Source organism: Cololabis saira, chromosome 6, assembly GCF_033807715.1.
Source record: "Cololabis saira isolate AMF1-May2022 chromosome 6, fColSai1.1, whole genome shotgun sequence".
Classification (NCBI taxonomy): domain Eukaryota; kingdom Metazoa; phylum Chordata; class Actinopteri; order Beloniformes; family Belonidae; genus Cololabis; species Cololabis saira.
The window spans coordinates 26,927,523-26,950,428 of NC_084592.1; the positions used below are offsets into that span (position 1 = coordinate 26,927,523).

General features: G+C 43.2%; 2 protein-coding genes across 2 annotated transcripts in view; one reads left to right on the forward strand and one right to left on the reverse strand.

The window, feature by feature from the left end:
• On the reverse strand, positions 1–21,828 carry mcm3ap (minichromosome maintenance complex component 3 associated protein). The gene is made up of 28 exons (XM_061723861.1): positions 19,768–21,828; positions 19,140–19,387; positions 16,424–16,505; positions 15,921–16,074; positions 15,626–15,819; positions 15,398–15,537; positions 14,735–14,932; positions 14,366–14,634; positions 14,063–14,225; positions 10,815–10,972; positions 10,465–10,688; positions 9,838–10,097; positions 9,645–9,745; positions 9,418–9,549; positions 9,141–9,254; positions 8,873–9,025; positions 7,589–7,786; positions 7,429–7,497; positions 7,209–7,343; positions 5,458–5,602; positions 4,835–5,099; positions 4,537–4,634; positions 3,674–4,064; positions 3,306–3,596; positions 3,069–3,198; positions 2,612–2,797; positions 683–833; positions 1–503 (listed from the first exon to the last, which is right to left on the reverse strand). The coding sequence occupies exons 1-28, from the start codon at positions 21,266–21,268 to the stop codon at positions 336–338; spliced, it is 6,318 nt and encodes a 2,105-aa protein (XP_061579845.1). The 5' UTR covers positions 21,269–21,828; the 3' UTR covers positions 1–335.
• The window catches only part of LOC133446092 (endoribonuclease YbeY-like), a 4,474-nt gene continuing 3,360 nt past the window's right edge, over positions 21,793–22,906 (forward strand). The window contains exon 1 of the mRNA XM_061723867.1: positions 21,793–22,241. Coding sequence (XP_061579851.1) covers positions 22,032–22,241 — 210 coding nt within the window. The 5' untranslated portion in view covers positions 21,793–22,031. The remainder of the gene's footprint in view (positions 22,242–22,906) is intronic.

Sequence of the window (22,906 nt, forward strand, 5' to 3'; positions counted from 1 at the left end):
GAACAAAGACAAGATATGATAAAAATTAAGCCATAATTCAAACTATCTAATTTAACAAATATATTTCAAACCAATTAAAATCAAAAACAAGATAATTTGGTTATCATTCAACACACTGAGAAACAGGCTATATTCAAGTTAAAAAATAAAATAAAAACTAAACTATATATAAGTTATTACACTTAATCTAAAGTCTTGCGTCCAAAGTCAGTGTAAAACTAAACCAAACACAAAAATTTGATTATAACGCAGTTGAAGATGTCTCAGATGAGAGAGGTTTGTACGTTTATTTCAAAGGATCAAAAATTAAAAAAATATGCCCAGTAAGCAGATTGTCAGTCATCCACAATACTCAGCAGACCACTCAGCTTCATTCTGTAGGCTAGCTCTTCCTCTTGGTCTGCCAGTATCCGTCGCTGCAGATCCTTGAGCCGCAGTGCCATTGACACAGGAGCAACCTTGGGCCAAACTGCTCTGTCCGACAGCTCTTCAGGCCCTGCCTTCTGCAAAGTTAAGGAAATGACAGTGGAGTAATGCTGTATTTTTCTAAATAAAATACAATCAAAGTACAATCTGTTGAACACCAAGTGTAGCTTGTGTATGAAGCTCAACAGAACTGGCCACTTGCTGACAACATAATTTGTTCTTGGATCCTTGTGGGACATCAGGGATCATGTCATACCTCTGTGGAAGCAGCTTCTTGAGTCTTGTCTGTGGCTAAGCACTTGATGGTTGTGGGCATGGAGAGCAGTGTGGAGGATGGAATGAAGAGTGGTATGGACAAGTGCTCCAACGGTTCACCATCCAGCCAATGTTGAAGCTTTTCCATGCTCCTGCATGGAGGTAAAAGATTATCATACATGTCCACTTCTGTGATGGATAATTTCCAGTAACTCTGAGTTCATCACGAGTCCACTCAGGTCAGAACAGTACTGTGTCTGTGCAGTCTGGGTTTAGCTGTCTAACACAGCTGCAAAGAGGTTTTTTTGGGAACTGCATGTAATTTTGTCTTAAGAACCCCCAGCTGTGTTCTATAAAACGGCTGCAATGTGTGTCACTCCTGAATTGAAACTTGAGATGTACGTTTTGAACCTTTTGCATGCAAAGGATAATTCAATAAGTCGAGTCTTACTGCCTATTCTTTATTTTAGAGTGCTGCTATATTAGGGCCAGTCCCAATACACCCCCTAGCCCTACTTTTCAGCCCTACCCCTAAATTTTGCACGTTCCCGTGAGGGTAGTGGTGTCCCAATTCCTCTTTGCATGTAGGGGTAGTGGGCATAACGAGGGGTAGGGGGTATGAATCTAGCCCTAAAGAGCGAGGGATTTCAGATGCTGACTTGCTGACCGAGGGCTAGAGAAAATTTCCCAGAATGCTTTACGTCGTCATTTTCAGACTGAATCAAACAAAAAAACATGGCGGACATTTCTCATTTTTAGTGAATAAAATCAGAATTTTGAGTTAGTTTCTGCATAAAAATGCGTTTTGATTACATTTCTAGCGAGAAATATATATTTTACTTTCATAATATTCACTCAGTGAATGGACATAATCACTCGCTTGCTCGTTGTTGCGTTGTCTTCTCAGATGTCGCCAGAATAAAGGCTGATTTATGGTTCCGCGTTACACCAACGCAGAGCCTACGGCGTAGGTTACGCGGCGTCGCACGCCGTACGGTGCGCGTCGCCGTGTAACCTACGTCGTAGGATACGCCGTAGGCTCTGCGTCGATTTAACGCGGAACCATAAATCAGCCGTTATTCTGGCGAGATCTGAAAAAACTTCGCAACTTCTGGAGGGCCAGAGAAAATTTCACTTTATATTATTATCACTTTATAATATATTGTATTTTTTATTGCTTCACTTTATATTCAGAAAAACTAATGTGGCAGCTACAACTGTTAGATTTCATCTATTAAACCAACATTTATCTTCCTAAACGATTTATTTCAGCCACAGAGCTGCAGGTCAGTTCGTTGGATCACTTTCTCCCCGGGACGACGGCGTAGGTCGACCCGGCGATCACGTCTGTACTCCGGCCGTGAGCTGCTGCTGTTCTCCCGAGCCGGCGGCTCTTCTCATCCCCGAAAACATCGGAGCAAATTTCTTAACAGGCGTTATTTGGATAAATTGAGCCCAGGTTGGGGATCTTAATGGTTACTTTTACGCCTGAAAAAATATTAAACTTAAGTGGCATATTAACAGCGCTACAGCGGAAATTAAAACAGCTTTTAGCTCTCGGCTTCCTGATATGGTGTGACGTATGTGCAAACGTAACTACGCAGTCGCTTACGTACCCGAACGTAAACCACGCAGTGACGTAGCAAGTGGTGTCCCAATCCCTAGGGAAGATTACAAAGCCCTACCCCTTGTGGCTTCATTTTGAGGGTGAAGTGGTAGTGGGTGAGGGCTAGTGGTAGTGAGTAGGGTGAACATTGGGATTGGCCCTTAATTCACTTACTCAGATATTGAAGTCACCGGGTAATGAAAATGTGTTTATACACAAGTATTAGATCCTTTTTTCCCCCACAAAAACATCTTTGCTAATGTCCATCACAGCATCTTCTACAAGTATGAAAGCTAAATCCTATCATCAGTGATGTAAACATACCTCTGACTTTCAGCTTTCTCCTCCTCTATGCTCTGGAGGACTTTGTGGGCCAGCAGCTCTTGTGCTGTGGGAGTGTGTGTGATGTCTAGTGGGGCTTTTGGTGCCGTAACAGGCTCCACTCGACTGGGGAACAACTTTTGTCTGACAGAGAAATTGTCAGAAGGAGCACAGGCAGTTGTGCTTAACCTAAGGGAAGGCAAAAGCAGGAGAAGCTGGATAACTAAAAAGACACGACATGACACAGTTGTCTGCTCATGATAGAGATTATTATTGCACCTGTGGGTAATAAAATGTACATTTAAAATTTAGATTCACTCAAATGTTTTCAAAAGGTCAGAACAAACCCTATGAAACGTATAGTTCAGTTACAAACTGTATACCTGTATGATTCACCTTCCCACTCCACAGCTGCAAGATATAGGAAGAATGCTTTCTGAAGCTTGATAAACCATCTTACCCATCGTTCTGTTGCTGCTTCTCTTTGTGCGTCTGTCTAACAGCCTCAGTCCACTCTTCAGGTGGTTGGAAACCCTTCAGTGAGTCAGTGGGGAAGTAAACCAAGATCTCTCCATCCTCCGTCACAGCATCTAAAACGACACGATAAACAAGTACAAGTACAGGTCATTGTGAGGCAACTTTAAATCATAACTAAATATCAGTTTCTATAAACAAACCCTGGTAGGAATATCCTCACCTTCACATACAGGTTGTCTTGGTATCTGCCAGTCTTTCAGCTTGTGGTCTATGCAGATCACAAGCACATCATCCCAGGGAATCTGACTGTAGGCCGCATGTTCATTTTGCACTCCAATTCCACTTTTTCTAGTGGTCCTTTTGGATCCCGGAGTTCGGTTAAACCGGACCTTAAGTTTGACCTTTTCCAAAAGGTTGTCTAGCCGTGACAATAGGAGAGGCTGACTGTAATGCGTTGCAGGGATTCGAGCAGCGTAACAAAAGATAGAGGAGCAGAGATCTGCCCACGAGTCTGGATAAAGGAGGTGAGAAGTTGTTATTAACATAACATAACTAGGCAGTAAACACAAACCTGTGTCAGTCACTAACCTGTTGTAGATAGCTGCTCCCACTCTGGCAGCTGCAGGCTGAGGATGGCTTCACGAAGCCAGGCCAGATGCTGAGCAGAGTTCCAGGCCAGATGAGGGACAAAATCATGACTATGAGGGTGGGAGAATTCACCCGGGGGCCAGGAAAGTCCGCAGAGATCCTGGGAGGCAACGTTGTTAGCAATATGATCCAGGACTGCATTGTACAGCTGGATGACAGGTGCTGGGTCCTGGGATGGCAGGTGTGCACCGGCTCGTTCCTGGCGATTGGCATAGACTCGAGGATTGAACTCGCGACTCAATCCTGCTTCGATAAGCTGCACCAGGGTTTGGCACGTGAGTGGGAAGGGTGGTGGAGCCTGGGCCAAAAGCCAACACAAAGCCTGGCTCAGCTGGAGATGCAAGAGAGCACAGATGGAAAAGAAGAGGGTTGAAGGTCTGTCAGCAAATGTTTTAAGAATAACATCAGAGGCTAGAAAACAAAAGTGAACATGGATGACACGAAGACAGACAAAAAGGCTTAAAAGTAAAGAGAAAACACTCACCACATCGTTCATTCAAGAATTTAATTCACTTAACATGTTGACAAGGCAAATCAGTTTCATTCATTTAAAGTTCTTACAGCGCATAAGTCTGAGGATTTATTTTTATCAAGTCAAGATCATGAACCATTTCCATTTGGTGATCTGTCTCAACTCACTACACTGCAGGTTTTAGGAGATATTTCACTAAAAACAGCCCACTATGCAGACAAAATGATGACAAAACAACAGGGACGCGAAAATAATTCTAAACAATGAAGTTGCACAAATGTGAGATGCTGAAGAAGACAACCAGATGTTTCTTTCAATCTGTGAGTCATACCTGTTTGGACCCCTGCATGTCACTTGTGATTTCTGGTATGAAGACGAATGCGTACGCTGATATGAGGCCTTCCTTCATCAGTGTGTGCAGCATCAAGGCTAAAAGACAAAAGACAATCACAAGGAAAGATGACATTTAACACATTTTGGCATAATTGCACTGCACAAACCTGCAACCTTTATAAGAACCTATCTGAACGCCTCATCTTGCATTTCTACCAGTGAGCATTACCGTACTTAAATCTTAAACTCCACCAACTACAGCCCTATTTCTACCTAACCTAGAACCTAACTGTTACCTTCTTCAAGTTTCTGCGTGTCAGCGGTGCCGCTGCCAGGCCCCGGCACCAAGATGACCAGAGGCAGAGGACAGTGCCAGGTGTTGGCCTGCTGCAGCTGTCTGAGTTGAAGCAGGGCTGACAGCAGAGGAACATCCTGCTCCTCAGGCCCCGGCTCCACGAAGGACAGAGCGGGGAGCAACAGGACGAGGGCTCCTGTCCCCTGAAGCTCGCTACACTCCTCCACTTTGAGCAGACCGTCTTCAGTCAGGGGGCCTCGGGACGCCTGGAGCACATCAAGGAAGAGGCCACACTTTTACACGATAATAGATTTAAAAGACAGACCTTCAACTAAAGCTTTGTTTTAATCACTGGTAAATAAAAGAACGGCTATAGACATGGAGTTAAACTGAAGATAGATAACATTAAAACTTCAGAAAAAAGGGTCAACCTGAGAAGATTAAAGACCAAATGACAATTTAGTCAGTTTGAAACAAATACGGTGTGATAACACTTCCTTCCTCATGAAGTTTATCAAACATTTAAAATATCTTTGCCAAGGCCTTTGCTGAATTTGCTCAATGACCTGAAGGTATTTATTGTGAAAATCCATTAATAAAATGTTAGTGGTCATCTGATCTGACCTTGACAGTAATGTGAACTTTATGAACATGGTGTCCTCTCTCCACCAGTGTACTGGTGATGCAGAGTGTCTGCAGGGTGGAGTCCTGCCGCTCCTCTGGCTCCTTGTTACCACCAAATTTCACTTCAAGCCAGTCTGACAGTATCCTGGAAGTATTCAACAAAATGCACTGAGTAACCAGAACCAGTAAAACCTTGATATTGATATGAAAGGAACATAAAAAAAAAAAAATATACATATATATATATATATATATATATATATATATTTTTTTTTTATATATATATATATATTACGGAAGAGTATTAGGGCCATTTAAAAAAAATAAAAAGAATTCTGAGAAAAAAGTCAGAATTCTGACTTTTTTCTCAGAATTTTGACTTTTTTCTCAGAATTCTGAGATTAAAGTCAGAATTCTGACTTTTTTCTCAGAATTCTTTTTTTTTTTTTTAAGTAGCCCTAATACTCTTCCGTAATATATATATATTAGGGGTGCAACGGTTCAGGTAGCCCACGGTTCGGTTTCGGTTTCGGTTTTTAGGCCACGGTTTCGGTTCGGTTTCGGTTTAAGTTAAACCTAAATTATGGTTCTGGGTTAAATCGACGCAGAGCCTACGGCGTAGGGGTGTGCGTCGCCGCGTACCCTACGCCGTAGGCTCTGCGTTGGTGTAACGCAGAACCATAAATCAGCCTTTATGTGCATGAAGAGAGCTTTTTTTCCCAAAATTATCTGTTTATTTCTCTCATCACTTTTCAAAATGTAAATTACTATAATTCTTTATAGTCAACAGCCTCTTAATCTTGACAACTCAGTACAGTAAGTACATTTTACACTACTAAATACGTAAGGGATAATGCCCGACGAGGTACATTATCAGAAATATATGGGCGTGAACCGTCCGACGCGAGCGGAGGACGGTTTCCCTCCGCGAAAATATTGTAAATTATTATAATTATAATTATTACAATATTACAAAATATTGTAGCTTGATCCTGATATGGGAGAGTTAAAGTTGGGGAGATCAGCCTGAATTCTCTCGTCTCTCTGCCGGTCACAGTAATGCACGTGATGTCATGAAGGAGCCGGTGGTGGCAGAGGGAGGGAGGGCTGAACCTCGGGTTTTTTTCCAGGTGTTTTAATTTAATTATTGGGGGAGTTTTGCCCGAGACGTTAGAGTTGGAGTCTGCCTTTGTTTATGACTGTAAAGCTGTTCGTTTCCTTCCTGTAAATAAACCGGCCCGATCAGAGCCGTCTCCGCCTGCTCAGTGTAACATTTCACTGACCAGGCGGAGACTCTGATCTTCCACTAGCCGCTCTCAAGCAATGATTACAGACAGTAAAAGCTTTGTTAACTGTTTTCACTCCACCGTCGTTGTAACCAACAGCGAAACCGAAATGATGCCACCGGAGATTTGAATGAAGCCGGCGCTTCTTCAAACTTTTTTTTCTCAACTCCCCCGCTCCGTGTCTGTTCTGTGTGAGGTTGTGAGTGGGCGGAGCTACAGCAGTGACTCGCAGAGCGCTGTTCTGCAGCAACTGACAGGCACAAAAACACGCGGATTGTAAAGCATTAATGCAAAATGAATGGCAAAACCGAAAATCCGCGGCACACATGGGCGTATTGAACCGTGGAGGGCGAACCGAACGGTTCGGTTTTATACCGAGAACCGTTGCATCCCTAATATATATATATATATATATATATATATATATATTTTTTTTTTAATTGGAAAAAAACAAAAAACAAACACCTGTCTGCCATGCTGGTTACACTTTCATCATCACCAGGTAGGAGGAGGAGAGCTTTCCAAAAGATTCGTTCCTGTGGATCGGGGATATTTTCTGTCACCAGCGCCGGCAGGTTGAGTGGCTTCCACGCAGTCTCCCTGAACGTCACATCAAAGACAAGTCAAAAATCCTACTTCGCAGCAGGGATTTTATCTAAGCACAAACATACTTCTCAGCACTTACTCAAGCAGCTGCTGATAGTAGTGGTGGACTTTCATCTGGTGAATTGCTCTTTGTCTCATTTTCAACAACCTTAACAAAGCAAGAAACATGTTTCACAGTTGAACATAGTGAGGCTAAATAAGAAAATAGAACTGAGGTAAATGATTGAGCTTCAACAAACCTGGTGCTGGACACGGCTAACGTGCCGGCGTTTCCCAGGTTGACCAGGCCACGGGCCAAATCTGCTAAGCAGGGTTGCGTAGGGGCGCTGGGGGTCAGAGCATTCAGTTTGAAGCGAGGGTCAACGCAGCAAGGAGCAGCTGGAAACCCTCTCATCTGTCTCTTCAGCTGACGACGAACTGCTACCACGTCACGCCACCTGGTAAAGAGGAAAAAAGTAAGTTAAGAAATCAATTAATAGACTAATCCGGCAACCGGTTTGTGTGCGCCGCCATCTTGCGGCGGCGCCATTGCTGCGGTGGCCACCGCAGCGCTCTTATTGCAACCCGACGCTCTACACAGCATCATGAATAGCTGGATTGACGATGTTAGACAGTGGCCTCCCATAAGTAATGAAGGTATCTCAAATTAATGCTGATGTTAATTTATAAATAATGATTTGTTTGAGCGATAAGCGGGAAAGAATAGAGGAATAGGGAGATAAGGGAGTGTATGATTAAACACTGTGCTGACGTTAGAAGCGCGACATTTAATCATTATGGAAAGGCTACGTGATTTAAAAAAAACAACTGTTTATGTAACGTAACAGTGAGAAGGGAGGATGGCCAAGTTGTGGAAGTTAGTTGTGACTGCACGTCCACATCATGGTGAGAGTGGATGGACTGCGAGTGTCTCACTGATCCCCTCAAAATGACACGATTGTCATCTAAATGGCGGTGCAGAATTTGCCCGACCCATCCGGAGCTGAGATAGTTCTGCCCTTCAATTAGAGACCTGTAATTGCGTTTTTTTTGGTCATCGGACGCCAGGCGATCAATGAAATATTCTTGGATACCTAAAATAAAACAAAACATAAACAGGTGTTTTTTTTAAATCACGTAGCCTTTCCATAATGATTAAATGTCGCGCTTCTAACGTCAGCACAGTGTTTAATCATACACTCCCTTATCTCCCTATTCCTCTATTCTTTCCCGCTTATCGCTCAAACAAATCATTATTTATAAATTAACATCAGCATTAATTTGAGATACCTTCATTACTTATGGGAGGCCACTGTCTAACATCATCAATCCAGCTATTCATGATGCTGTGTAGAGCGTCGGGTTGCAATAAGAGCGCTGCGGTGGCCACCGCAGCAATGGCGCCGCCGCAAGATGGCGGCGCACACAAACCGGTCGCCGGATTAGTCTATACTTTTAAAAATAGAAGTTAAAATGATACACTATGCTTGTTCCATTAAGGCTGCGATGCAACAGAAATTTCTACCATAGTTTTTGTCATTTACCTCTTGATGTACTTATGGATCCGTTGCAACTCAGTTTGAAGGATGTCGCTGACCAGCAGAGTGATGCCAGCATTCAAAGTCTCCTCAATTAGACTGTTGCAGACCAGCTCTGAGCATTTAGCTACACATTCTGCTTTCTCATTCACTGCTTCCCTGTAAAATTGATGAGAAAAAAAGTCTATTTAAATTCAGTGGCCAACAAGAGTTTCGCTCCACGACAGAAGACGTCAAGATAATCTCAACATAATGTGAGTTTTTCAGGTCTTACTGGATCTCAGAGGTGGCAGTGTCCTTTATGGTCTCATCTAACACTTCATGGATGATCTCTGTGCAGAGAGAGAAGCTGAACTGAACCAAGAAAGCCTTGTGCTCTTCTCTCCTTCTGCAACAAATACGCAGGGAAACAAGAAAAAAAAGACCTTTGGTATTAAGAGACAGTAATGCATGATGTCTAAATGTACAAATTTAGTTTTAATTATGTACTCAGTTTTAAAATGAAGGTTGTGATACAACTGTGTTACAAACAGGCTGCAAGCAGAACCAACCTCGCCTCTTCAAGCTTGCGCTTCTCTTCTGCAATGCGCTCCTGTTCCAGCTTGACCTCTGCAGTGGTTATCTCATGCAACATCTGTCTCAACACTTGAGTCACCAGTGACTCCGCTTGCACGCTGCTCTCCCTGCACAAGCAAAAAGGCAGCAAGTGAGATCAACATAATGAATAATGTCTCAGTTTCTTCAACTGCTGTATTCCAAATGCACAATTTGAGCTTACGCAAGGGCAGCTGTAGCATAGCTGGAGCCAGCATCAGCTATCTCCCTCACTCCTTCTTCAACCACCTCTTCTATCACACCATTTAGCTCAGCCATGAGGTCCTGAATAAATGAAAGAAAAAAAAAAACATGAACGCAATGGAAATGAGACAAAAATAATGTTAGTGCATGATAAGCGGTGACATCTTCCTCACCTCATCACTGTACACGGGCTGAGGTTTAGGCGGAGGTGATGGTGGTTTCACAGACTCGGGTTTGAAAACTGGCTGGAACAGCTGGTGGGAGTCAGCTATTTGGGCCTGAGGGTGATACGACTCACTGGGCTGTCCTGGCTCATCTGCAACAGCTTGAGGCAACCCAAAAGAAACAGGAACATCCAAAGCCTTGGCCTGGGCGTATGGAGGCGGCTGATCGATGCTTGGTGGTGTAGTAAAATCCACAATTTCAGGCATTGCTGAGGAAAAAAAAAAAAAAAGGAAGAAGGACATTTACAAGGACAATAATAGTCTGATTATGGACTTTAATCTAATTAAGACAATATTCTAATTAAGGTGCCTTAATAAAGTGACTACGATTGGCATACTCCATACGCCTTAACATAATTATTACTTACTCAGATTATGACCTTAATTAAACTAAGGCATCTCTGTACATGGAAGTCTCTTTAATCAGACTATAGCCTTAATCTGATTATGATTGGAGTATTATGGTCAATCCAATCAAAGTCATTGCTTCTAAATCTACATTTCTTTTTTTTTTTTTACTAGCCAATGCATGTTTTACGTTGGTGTAAGTCAGGATCATTTACATGGAGCCACTACCTTTCATGACGTTTGAGGAAGGCTCAGCCAGTGGGCCTTCTCCACGGTACTTGTTCTGGGAGTCAAAGCTGCAGACGGGGATGTGCTGGGGGGGGTTGGGGAGAGGGCCTCCGTTCACCAGCTGCCCAATCAGCATTGTTTTCTTTGCAAGGATCACCTCTGACTTCTTGTTAGACAGAGAGAGATCTGGCTCCTGAAAAGCTGTCCGACTCAACTCCACTATACTGTGAACAAAAGTGAGTTAAATTATCCTTTCCTGTGTAGAAGTGATTAGTTATGAAGCATTGACGTTGCTACGAGTCTACCCAAACAAAATCATAGGCGAAGCCAAAAGCAGAAGTGACACTCACCCGTCACTGATGTTGAGACCATGTTGCTGGATGAAGTCAGTTGCTTCTTCAGTATTGGGAAACATTAACATCCGAACCACGTCCTCAATGGGGAACGGAGTTGAACGTGGACCCACAGTGTGAGCCAAGTTCAGGGTCTTGAGTGCTTTAGCTCGGACCTGTATGTGTACAAACATTTGTTAAATAAAACATATTTCTGTGGTTAAACCTGAAAAAGCTTGCCTGGATTACACAACAGCAACAATGAGTTGTTCAAACCATCAGTGAATGGTATGAAGATGAATGGGCAATTTTTCTCACTAACGACACTTTTTAGTCATTTCAGAATTTAAAGGGGACCTATTATGAAAAACAAGTTTTTTTCTTGCCTTAACATATAAAGTGGTCTCCCCTCACCCTGCCAACTCAGAGGAGGAGGAAAGCAACCAAATTCTGCAGGGTCTGTACAGCCCGCCCAGATGAGCCTTCCAGTGTCATGTGACTTTTACGAGCTGTTCAGATTTGCGCATTTTCGTTAAGTAAGCAAAATGCAAACCACGCCTCGGTCTCCTCCGCTGCTGAAACCTCGCTCACAACTAACTCCGCCGGCCAGAGCTTCCGTCATTGTTTCGAAGCGGCGTATCGTGTGGCTGTTTGAACAACGAGGGACAGTAAAAATTAGGTTTTGCATCGACACTTACCCTCATAAAAGGATCAGTGCCCACAGTACGGACCCGGTAACTGCACACGAGTCAGTGGTAAGTGACGTTCATTTTTTATGTTATTTATATTTGTCTACAAGTATGATCTTTGCATGGGCTAAGTATTTAGCTTAGCTCCGGTGTTACTCCGTTAGGTAACACCGGAGCTCTATTAGTAATTTTTTTCTGTTTATGGTTTCAGATCTTCCAAGCACCTGAAGCTGTTCAACGACACCTTCAGAAGACGCACGGTCCTTCCTTGAGCCAGCAATAGTGCATACATGTTATTTTATTTTTTTTAACAATTAAGTTGCCATTTGTGAACATTCAGTGTTGTGATTTCTTTACAGTTAACATGATTCATTTGTCTTGTAACATAAGAAATGAAATGATGAGGAATCGGAGTAAAGAACTGTTAGTGTGAAGACGAGGTGAACCGTTCCCCTCTTCAGGCTAAAGGCTGATTTATGGTTCTGCGTTACACCAACGCAGAGCCTACGGCTTAGGGTACGCATCGATTTAACGCAGAACCGTAATTCAGGTTTAAGATCCCAGGGAGTCGTTTACACCGTGTAACTGCATGCGAGCGTCCGACTATCGCGTCGAGCTGCGTGACATCGGACGCTCTCTGTCCACACTGAAACCGCTAAACTCGCAGCTAGTTAGGACAGTCCAATAGAAAATAAAGCAATGGAATTGATTTTGTCGCCAAGGCTCGCTTGCATCGCATGGGACACGCTTTAATAGTGTACGCAACCAGCTTTTCTTCTGGCCAGAGCGAGGCTTTGTGCCTCCACTGCTACACGTCATTCAGGCAGCCAATCAGCACAGAGCCTCATTATCATAGCCTCCCCCGCCCCTCAGAATCCCTCATTGAGAAGGAGGTTAGAAGTGGTAAAAATAAAGACATGGCCCAGAGGCTGAATTTCTAATTTATGTAGAAAAAACAAGCTTTTGATTGTTTTTAAGACATTCAAGGCCTGTTTAAAATATACATTAAATGCCATAATAGGTCTTTAAAGAAATGGCCTAATTGCAAGGGACTAATATTACCTGTGGTAATCTGTATTACATGAATAGCACATCTGTAATATTAATCCAGTGCAAACGTGCTATAACTATAATTAGTAAAAGAGAGGAGCCGACAGCATGGTGTAAAAACATATCCCTGAATGTCTACAAAAATCAAGATGTGGTCATCAACCAGAGAGAAGCAGGGGACGCATTAATCAAAACTCACAATATATGGTGAAATACACTGTTGGAAAGGGTAATCAGCTTCAAATCCCATGGAAAGAAAAAGAAAATATGTGCTGGGTCACTCAAGTCCAACTTCTGAGTGTAAGATCAGACACTTTCAGTTCAATATACTGAAACATCCCAAACCTTAATGTCAATACATTCTAGTAAACTCTGTTTAAAGAATACTTCGTTTTAGGGCTGTAATCTCCCAGTCGCCTGGTTGATTTATTAGTTGATGCGGCATGGCTCCACCAAAATTCTGATTGGTCGATTCTCTAATTCAATTTAATCAGGAGGAAAGCACCAAGTTCTAAAGGGGGTGTTCACAGAGCACATCTCTTTCACAGGTAACAGTCTATCTTTGGACACCCTCTTGATTTTGCTATTTTGGATCAGCCCAACCCACTGACTAGAGATGGATAGATTGTAAAGTAGAAGGACATGGTTCAGTGATTTGTTGAAGGCTATTATGTCAGAGACATCTGCAGTGTGACAGAATTTTATAGTTTGGCAATGGAAAAAAAGTTGAAGCAACAGTTTGGCTCCACATCAAACATGGCTTATCACCTGAAAACAGTAAGCCAACACGCCCCGTCCGTTTTGACAATATGAACATATCAGAATTTACATATTTCAGTGTTTTAGTGTAATCATTTTTTCGTAACTGAAGGCACACCCGCCCGCAACAACAGATCAGATACACCAGGACACCCTGGATGTTAAGCCTCTCACTCCGATCCACCTCTGTGCTGTTTATGTAACTAGCAGTCTCTTTCTTTCTCTCTCCCTCTCTGTGCGTGCCTACCTATTTCTAGTGTTGGTGGGAGGATGTTGTTTTATTAAATATATGTTCACATAGAAATTATGGGATTTATTTGAGCCCCACCAAAATATGGATTAGCCCCACTGTTGTTGAACCAGAAAAAAAAAATACTCGCCGCCACTGTGTACAGTGCAAAAGGATTATTGAACATGACAAAACAATTGTTTTATATAAATAATATTCCTCCTATTAATTTTGACAGCCTGTAGTGTGTTATTCATTTCAGTGCAAAACATTAGATGGCTTCAGTCGACCAAGAATTATTTTGGTCGATTACAGCCTACAGCCCTACTTCGTTTATCTTGCACAACTGTGATGCGTGCAGGGTGTAATCTTTTATTTACAGGTCCCCAGGTAATACTTCTCCTATACAAACTGGGTAAAATAAAATCCTAATTAAATCATTATTTTTTTAATTTTTTTTTTTACAGTTAAACAGCAAAAACAAAAATACACCAGAAAACATTTTATACAAGCTGACTATTTCTGAGTGAGTTTCTGACCTGATTGAAGTACCGGTGCAGGAGGCAGCTGGCCAGATAAGAAGCTCTTTTCACCAGCTTGAAGAAACGCACAAAGTTGTTGCTGCTGACTGCAGCAAACGCTTGAACAGCAAACTTCACCTGAGGGGAGTTGCGCACGTCATCGCGGAACTGCTGCACCTCACTGTGTGGACATTAAAAGCGAGTCTGTTTTATGTACTTAATGAGACACTTCATGTACCAAAAGAGGCAACTATTTGAAGCCATCGAATTTATATTAATGCATAAAACAGGTATTTCTGTATGTGCGTCTCTCTGGCTGACCGTAGGATGTCGCCGTCGTTGAGCTTCAGCAGCACGCTGTACTGCCGGAACTCGGCCTCACAGGGGCAAAAGGTCTGCTGCAAATCCAGGTCCTCATACATTTCTTTGAGACTCTGCAGGCACTTCGTCATGTTCTCATTGTTGATTTTTGCATCGAAAGATGACAAACGCTCTTCACAGAGGTGGTGAGCACAGTGCACGTGGAAGCGTGTGCACTTCTCAATCAGTGAAACCGTCTGGGGGCAGCACAGGCGCTGCTGCGTGATGTCCTGAGGTGAAAAAAAAAACAAACAAAACACAATGTGTGACGTACCTGTACGAAATATTGCTTTGAACACAAAAACAGAAGGACTGTGTCTTCGCTGTTACCTTTCGGATGCCGCGGGTCCTGTTCCACACAAAATCATACCAGTCCCGGTAATTGTCTTGAACCTGGTCCATGATCTGAATCACCAAGTAGTCCATGGTCATGCTGAGCACAGGCAGCGGGCGCAGATCGTGGGGCAGAGGCTCCTCTTGGTCAGCTGACGAGCGGCTGTACTCTTTGATGGTTGAAGCATGATCCACCTAGATCAGAACAGGAGGAGGAGACCTTTTGTCTACAGCGTCACATCGTACAGCACCAGCTCTTAAAACCAGCATACGCCGCACAGCGTCAACAAAAAACTGTGTGAATCTCTTGGTTTCAACTGCTTTTCTGCATTAATTTGCCACAGAATGTGTTTGAGGTAAAAACACACAAAAAAGTAATTTCTTGTCCCTTTACCGAGTATATCCATTAAACTTTCACGATGCTGGTTGCTGGTTACACATCAAAGGGGCTCTTAACAACACTCCAATCTCATTTCCTGAATTAGTTCGTTTGTTGACATCTATGGCTTCTGTTGTGAATGTTTAATGGGTGTGTTTAGTCAAGAGACAGGAAAATATAACTAGAACATATTTAAAGGGAGACTAATGCAGAAAATCAGTTAATTCCAAGGAGCCAAGATCTTTTTCTCACTAGTGTAATCACCAGATTGAAAACATTACCATCTCCGTGTCCGGGATGACCTCGAATATGCTCAGCTGATTCCGCGTTTCCCTCATGTATCTTTCCTTCTCTGGACACATGTCAGGACATGTCCCCACAAAAACCTTAGACATGTCCAGGTCTGTCCGCTTGAGTCGACCTGCGAGGACATCAACACGACTTTCAGGTTTCTACCCTTTTTCAGCAAATTAATAGCTGCATCAGACTGTTTAGAGAGCAACTTTCACCTTGACGGAGGATCTTGTCTCTCTGCTCCAAGAGGCGGTACTTGTCCTCTGTTGTCTCAGCCATCTGGCCGATGAGAACGAGGAGAGAGGAGGGTACAGGGCGCTCAGAGCTCTGGCTCTCTGTGCTGCTCTCCTTCTGCGGCTCAGTGTCAAATTGCAGTTGCTTGACTGGAGATGGTTTTCTCACTGGAGAGCTGACGCATGAAAAGAAACACATCAGAGACACATTGCTACAATATAATCACATTTATTACAAGATTGAACTGCACCTAGAGTTGGATGTTAAAGGCTTTACCCGTGGGTGAAGGTGAGCGAGCTGCCAAGAGTAGCAGGCCTGAGAGCAGGTCTTCTGTGTGGGGAGGAAGCAGGCTTAGATTCCGTGACTTCCTTACTTTGTCCCTCTGCCTCCTCCATTTGTGCTGCAGGTCTCCTCTCTTTGTCCCCTGGACCTAATCCAAAACATTAAATAAAAATGACTAGGACTCCATAATGAGAATCCATTTCAAGGGCTTTCTTTACATAAACATGTTTTATAAGTGCTCTCTCTCACGTGGACAGTCTGAAACTGACAGGAAGATCTCACTAGGGAAGAGACAACGCTGACCTGTTTTATATGTCTGCAAGACCACTGAGTGGGTGGTGGTCTGATTATTAGGAACTGTGGTTCATCAAAGCCTGTCATGTACATGCTGTTGTGGTTGACAGACTTGTTTCCTTAGAGAAAGGTCCTTATATGTTCACATATAAGTGTGTGTGTTCATACAACAAAAGTAGGTTAATATAAAATCTTGCACTTACTCTGCTTCTTTTTTTGCCAAAAGAGTAACAGCTCTTTTTGATACAGCATTTTCCCTTTCTTCTTCGCTTTTGCTGCTGCGGCCTGGACAAGGTTAAGCAAAGAAAAAAAAAAAGCTGAATTTATGTTAAAGGGATTGTGACATGAAAAACACATTTTTCTTGATTTTTTGTGTTTTGTTGGGTGTCTTGACATCAATTACACCCAAAAAACAACGAACTTTTAACATTCAGTGTATTGTGTGCTTTCTGGGATTTTCCGCATAACTATGCAAAAACGGCGCATGTGGTTTGGTGGCGGGCCGTGACGTAACGGCCCGCTAAATCACCGCCCCCTCCACCCAGCTCCCTGCCTCCGCTCCTCTCCGCGCACCATAAAGGCTGATTTATGGTTCCGCGTTACACCGACACAGAGCCTACGGCGTAGGGTTACGCGGCGACGCGCACCGTACGCTGAACCCACGGCGTAGGCTCTGTGTCGATTTAACGCGGAACCATAAATGAGGCTTAACAAGGAGCTGTTTAGAGCCTATTTTGTTCTAATCACCGGAGGAAAACTGCTAAGAAGACCCGCGGCCACTGACTGGACTTAAGATAAGGGGACAGTGCTGCTTGCATGCCTTTATTTTTATGATTGTTTGCTGTGGTTCGCCCTCCTGCTTTTCCGTGCATGCTTCGCCTGTCGCTCCCTCTCCGACGCCGCTGTGAGCGTATGGCTGGAGGAGGAGGAGGTTTGGAGGAGGAGCGGAGCAATGATTGACAGGAAAGGGGGGAAAGGAAGCATTTTTCACGGCGCAAAAAAACACTGTAATAAAAAGCCAGGAATAGAGTTCTAGAATGAAGTTTTTCTTGTTACACTCTTTTAGACACATTTGAGGGATGTTGGCCAAGACTTTTAATAGTGTTAAAAGTATGTTAAAAATGATGTCACAATACCTTTAAAGGGATTGTGACATGAAAAACACATTTTTCTTGATTTTTTGTGTTTTGTTGGGTGTCTTGACATCAATTACACCCAAAAAACAACGAACTTTTAACATTCAGTGTATTGTGTGCTTTCTGGGATTTTCCGCATAACTATGCAAAAACGGCGCATGTGGTTTGGTGGCGGGCCGTGACGTAACGGCCCGCTAAATCACCGCCCCCTCCACCCAGCTCCCTGCCTCCGCTCCTCTCCGCGCACCATAAAGGCTGATTTATGGTTCCGCGTTACACCGACGCAGAGCCTACGGCGTAGGGTTACGCGGCGACGCGCACCGTACGCTGAACCCACGGCGTATGCTCTGCGTCGATTTAACGCGGAACCATAAATCAGGCTTAACACGGAGCTGTTTAGAGCCTATTTTGTTCTAATCACCGGAGGATAACTGCTAAGAAGACCCGCGGCCACTGACTGGACTTAAGATAAGGGGACAGTGCTGCTTGCATGCCTTTATTTTTATGATTGTTTGCTGTGGTTCGCCCTCCTGCTTTTCCGTGCATGCTTCGCCTGTCGCTCCGACGCCGCTGTGAGCGTATGGCTGGAGGAGGAGGAGGTTTGGAGGAGGAGCGGCGCAATGATTGACAGGAAAGGGGGGAAAGGAAGCATTTTTCACGGCGCAAAAAAACACTGTAATAAAAAGCCAGGAATAGAGTTCTAGAATGAAGTTTTTCTTGTTACACTCTTTTAGACACATTTGAGGGATGTTGGCCAAGACTTTTAATAGTGTTAAAAGTATGTTAAAAATGATGTCACAATACCTTTAAGCTTGTCAAACTAAGTAAAATCGACTGTTTGGTAAATACAATCCCAATTCCCAGAATGTCGGAACAATGTGCAAAATGCAAATTAAAAAAAAACGCAGTGGTGTATAGATATTATAATATTTTAATCCCAATAGAAGTTAAACAACATAGCAGATGTTGAAACTGAGACATTTCAACATTTCAGGAAAAATATCAGCTCATTTTGAACTTGATGGCAGCAACAGATTTCAGAAAAGTTGGAACAGGACAATGTTTATCTTTGTGTAGCATCCCCTCTACTTTTAACAACTATCTGTAAACGTCTGGGGAGTGAGAAAACCAGTTGCTGGAGTTGTAGGAGAGGAATGTTGTCCCATTCTACTCTGATGCAGGGTTCTAGCTGCTCAACAGACTTGGGCGTCTGTTGCCAGACGTTTTAGTTTGATGCTCCAAATGTTTCCTGTTGGTGATAGGTCTGGACGGCAAGCAGGCCACTTAAGCACCTGGAATCATCTTTGATTGGGATGGATGTAGTTTAGTATTGTCTTCCTGAAATATGCAAGGCCTTCCCTGAAAGAGATGTCTAGATTAAAGCATATGTTCCTCTAAAACGTTTTGAGATGTGTTACTTGCTGCCATCAAATTCAAAATGAGATTAGATTTTCCATGAAAAAGCAGAATGTCTCAGTTTCAGCATCGTATGTTATGTCCTATTGGCAATAAAATGTGGGTTTGTGAGATTTGCACATCATTGAATTCTGTTTTTATTTACATTTTACACAGCAGCCCCACATTTTGGGAGTTGGGATTGTACATTAAATTATATCAAAATGGTACAAGATGTCATAAATGACTAGAAAAACTAAGCAAGAAAATGAATAGGTTACGCTATAAAGTACCGTAAGTGAAAGGAGAAGGTGCCTGTCAGTTTGGAGGCTAATTAGAAATACTCAGTGTAAGAAGAGCCTGCAGGAGATTAAAAGAGTTAACTCACGTGATCACCAAAGTGTACTATGGCCGTTTCCTTCGCAGGCCGGCAGAAGACTTTATGGACTTTGCCAAAACGTGAAAAATGCTTCTCGATCACATCTTTTTTGTTGAGGACATGAGGCACATTCCTGCACAGGATGGTGGTGGAGTCATTAGGAGACAGGCCACTCAGGCTATCCAAACTGTCGCTGCGTCGGCCATGGGTTTTGGGGGTCAACACCTGAGTCTTTGGGTCTGGAGTGGTAGCTGGGTCTAGACATGGGTGACAGGATGAGGACATTTCATTAGTTTTATGTTTATGTAAAAAATTTAGTATTATATCAGATATTTTTTTTTCCTCACAGCAAAATTAAAGTTAAGCAAAGTGAATGTCTACACATTCACTGTTCCGCACAAAAAATGTTTAAAATGTGTAGTTTAATTTGCAAATATCCCATGAAGAGCCTATTCTTACAAAACATTATCATGAACACTGAGAACAGTCTAGAGTTGTTTAACGAAAAACATTCCCAATTAAGCTGATTCCCAATCATATGCTGTTTAGGCTTTGTGACTTATATAGCATTTTCTTTTCATATTCACAGTACATCTTAAAGCTTGTCATAAACAATGTATATATTTCTATATCTCACCAGACATCTCGTTTTTCTCCTGCACATCTCTGGTCAGCGTCTGCACAGTTGGTGGTGTGGCAGGCACGTCATCACTCTGAGCTTCTTTCTTGTCCTCCCACTTTGCTACCTGTTTCTGAGTCTCGTTCGTGGCCTCTCGCTTCACTGGGTTAACATGATCTTTACGAATATGGCTTATAGCCCTGCCAAACAAGCCTCCTGGGCCACGGGACCTGATTAGCGGCCTCTTTGAAGGATGTCTTAGTGAATCTGCGTCAGGTATAGATTCCTCCCCAGCAGCTGGCTGCTCCAATCCTGAGCCAGAGATTGGCGGGTCATCCTTGCGCTTTGTTCCTTTGCTAAATTGACCAAATATATTTGAATCTGCTTGGACTGCAGGGCTGCTCTCTTTGTTATCTGTGTTAGATTCTGTTTTCGCTTTGGTGTCGACAAACCCCGAGTGCTGACCGAAATTGGCTCCACCCAAAAGCTGTGTTGGCTGACCCTGGACGGTTTTGGTTGAAAAGCTAAAGGAGGAAGGAGTTGTGGGTTCTGTTGCAGAAGCTGTGGTGGTGGAACTGGAAGGGGCAGCTGGCTGGGAAAAAGTGAATAGAGGAGTGCTGGTTCCACCACTACTGTTACCAGTTCTTGGTGGATTGTTTTGACCAGAAATAGAAGGAGCTACAGCTGGCTGTGAGAAGCTGAAGCCTAGTGACCCAGACTTAGCTGCAGTCAACACAGAGAAGGCAGTGGTGGTGCTGGAGCTCGTATCGGACGCACTGCCACCAAAAGATGAGCTAGACATTGAGGTGGTTTGGGGGTTTGCCGGCTCTGGGCTGGCACTAAAGATGGGTTTGAAAAGAGCCTCATTAGCTGGCTTGAAACTGAACTCAGTCGATCCAAATCCTCTGCTCTGAGTCACGTTCTGAGCTGCAGCAAATAAAGTACTAGAGCTGCTGGTGGAGGATGGCTGCCCAAACGCTGACGGCCCAAAACCAAGTGTCTGAGGCTGCACTAAGCTAGATGTAGAACCAGCCGACACATGGGAGCTCCCAAACCCAGAAGACTGTTGACCAAACGCAGGTGGCTGTTTACCAAATCCTGAAACCGTCCCAAATGCAGAGGACTGCCCAAAAGCAGGGGTCTTCCCAAAGACTGAACTCTGACTTTGTCCACTAGTTTGTCCAAAAGCTGACGTTGTGCTGCTACCAAAACTTGAGCTACCCATTCCCAATGAGGATTGTCCAAATGCTGGAGTCTGGCTCATGGCAGGCTGCGATGGAGGCTGAGCAGAGGTTTGTCCGAAGGCTGGGGTTTGTCCGAACATGGTGTTTCCTTGGACTTGGGGCTGATTCATGACAGACGGCTGTCCAAATGCAGAAGGCTGAAAAAAAGCCATGTTTTGTGGCTGTGTGTTGGAGCCCTGCTGTGCAAACGACTGGAACAAACCCGTCTTCATGGAGCTGACCGGGGCTTGGAAAGCTCCTCCCTGCGGGCTGCCGAACGGATTAGACGGATTCATGGTGTATATGTTGGTAAACTGTTAAATCTTCTGTTTTCTCTGCTGAAATGTCACCCAGGCGTTCAAAGACTGGAGGTCTGTAACATCATCCCACAGTAGTTTCTACTAATAGCGTCTAAATGTCGAAGCTCAGTCGCTAACAGACGATAACAGGAAAAGCAGAGTTTCTTACAGAAATGCTTCGTCTCTCGTCAAGTTATTCCACAGAAAAAGCAAAATGATCACGTACGATAAAAAGCAATGATAAAAAGGTGAAAGATGAAAGTAAAATAATGTCTTTTCGCTTTTAGTTTTTTTTTCCTCGCAGCTCAGTTCAAAATATACCATTAAAAAACACACGGCACATCCGGTTCCGGTCCAACGAAATTCTAGCTCCGTGCATCAATTAATTATTCGTTCCGCTATACTGTTAACGTCATTTGAAGATCATTCGAAATAACTGGCAAGCAATTATTTATCTTAAATATCTGAATCGTATTATACGAGTTATTTATTTATTTATTTTCAAAATAACATATAACATAACTCAGAAAATAGCAAACTGTCTTCCTCGGATGTCGATGGTGTCACCTTGAAAAAAACACCGGCCATGAATGACTGAGCGTCGTTCGTGTCTAAAAGCAACGCGGACGGGCTTTTCTCGTAAAACTCCAAACCTACCGTTACAAAATCATTCTAACTGCCAATCGGAAGTAGCAACGTTGACTTATGTGTCAATATATTTATTTTTCACCAGCCGAGTTGGGTGTTTTGGGGTTTTGAGATGGGAGTAGTACTGCGGAACCTCCAGAAGGTGGTTCCTCTCCGCCGCTCCAGGCTGCGCAGGGACGTGGACACTCTCAGGCACATCCTCGGCATTCACAAGTTTGACCTGGGCGTCATCTGCGTCGACAACCACAGAATTCAGAAAATTAACAATATTTACAGGAAGAAAAACGAGCCGACGGACGTTCTCTCGTTTCCATTTTACGAGGTAAAGTATTGATTCCTGCTATGCATGTGTAACAATGATCAAATTACCCGCTGTACAGGTAGTCCATGGGCCAGAGCCCAAAATGTCACTTATCAGTACCACTCAAGGTGACCAAACTTACTTATAATTTCTGAAAAGATACATGTCTGTAGGTGATATTTTGGTATGATGATAACCCTTCCTGAGTGGCAGCTGTATCATAGTTATCAGCTCATGAAGTGTTTTTCTATTATTTAGTGTTTTTCTATTATTATTATTATTGTGTGATATTGATGCCTCTTGTGTTTTGCACTATCCACTTTGCTGCTGTAATCTGGAAATTTCCCCTCTGGGGGACTATTAAAGGATTTCTTATCTTATCTTATCTTATCTTATCTTATCTTATCTTATCTTATCTTGTCACCCACCCCCTTCAGAAAATTACACTTTAGATGCTGGTGCATATCCTGGTTTAGACTCGTGTACAGGATATCTGTCAATGTTTCACAATATTGTCTTTGGTATCATTTTAAAGGGGACCTTTTAAGCATTCATTCAAGCTAAGATGTGAATCTTTCTGACCAACATAGAGGTCACTGCAGCTCTTTAAACTATAAACAACACACATTTTTACACAATTTTCGCCTAAATGATATACTATCTTTTAGCCCTGTGTCATCTAGGAA

Excerpts from the sequence above, each read along its gene's own strand:
- mcm3ap (XM_061723861.1), bottom strand. The coding sequence starts at position 21,268 with ATGAATCCGTCTAATCCGTTCGGCAGCCCGCAGGGAGGAGCTTTCCAA. Across the intron at positions 15,820-15,920 it reads TCGCTCACCTTCACCCACGG|CTCTCCAGTGAGAAAACCAT; the intron begins GTAAAGCCTTTA and ends TTCATGCGTCAG. Across the intron at positions 5,100-5,457 it reads AAGTTCACATTACTGTCAAG|GCGTCCCGAGGCCCCCTGAC; the intron begins GTCAGATCAGAT and ends GATGTGCTCCAG.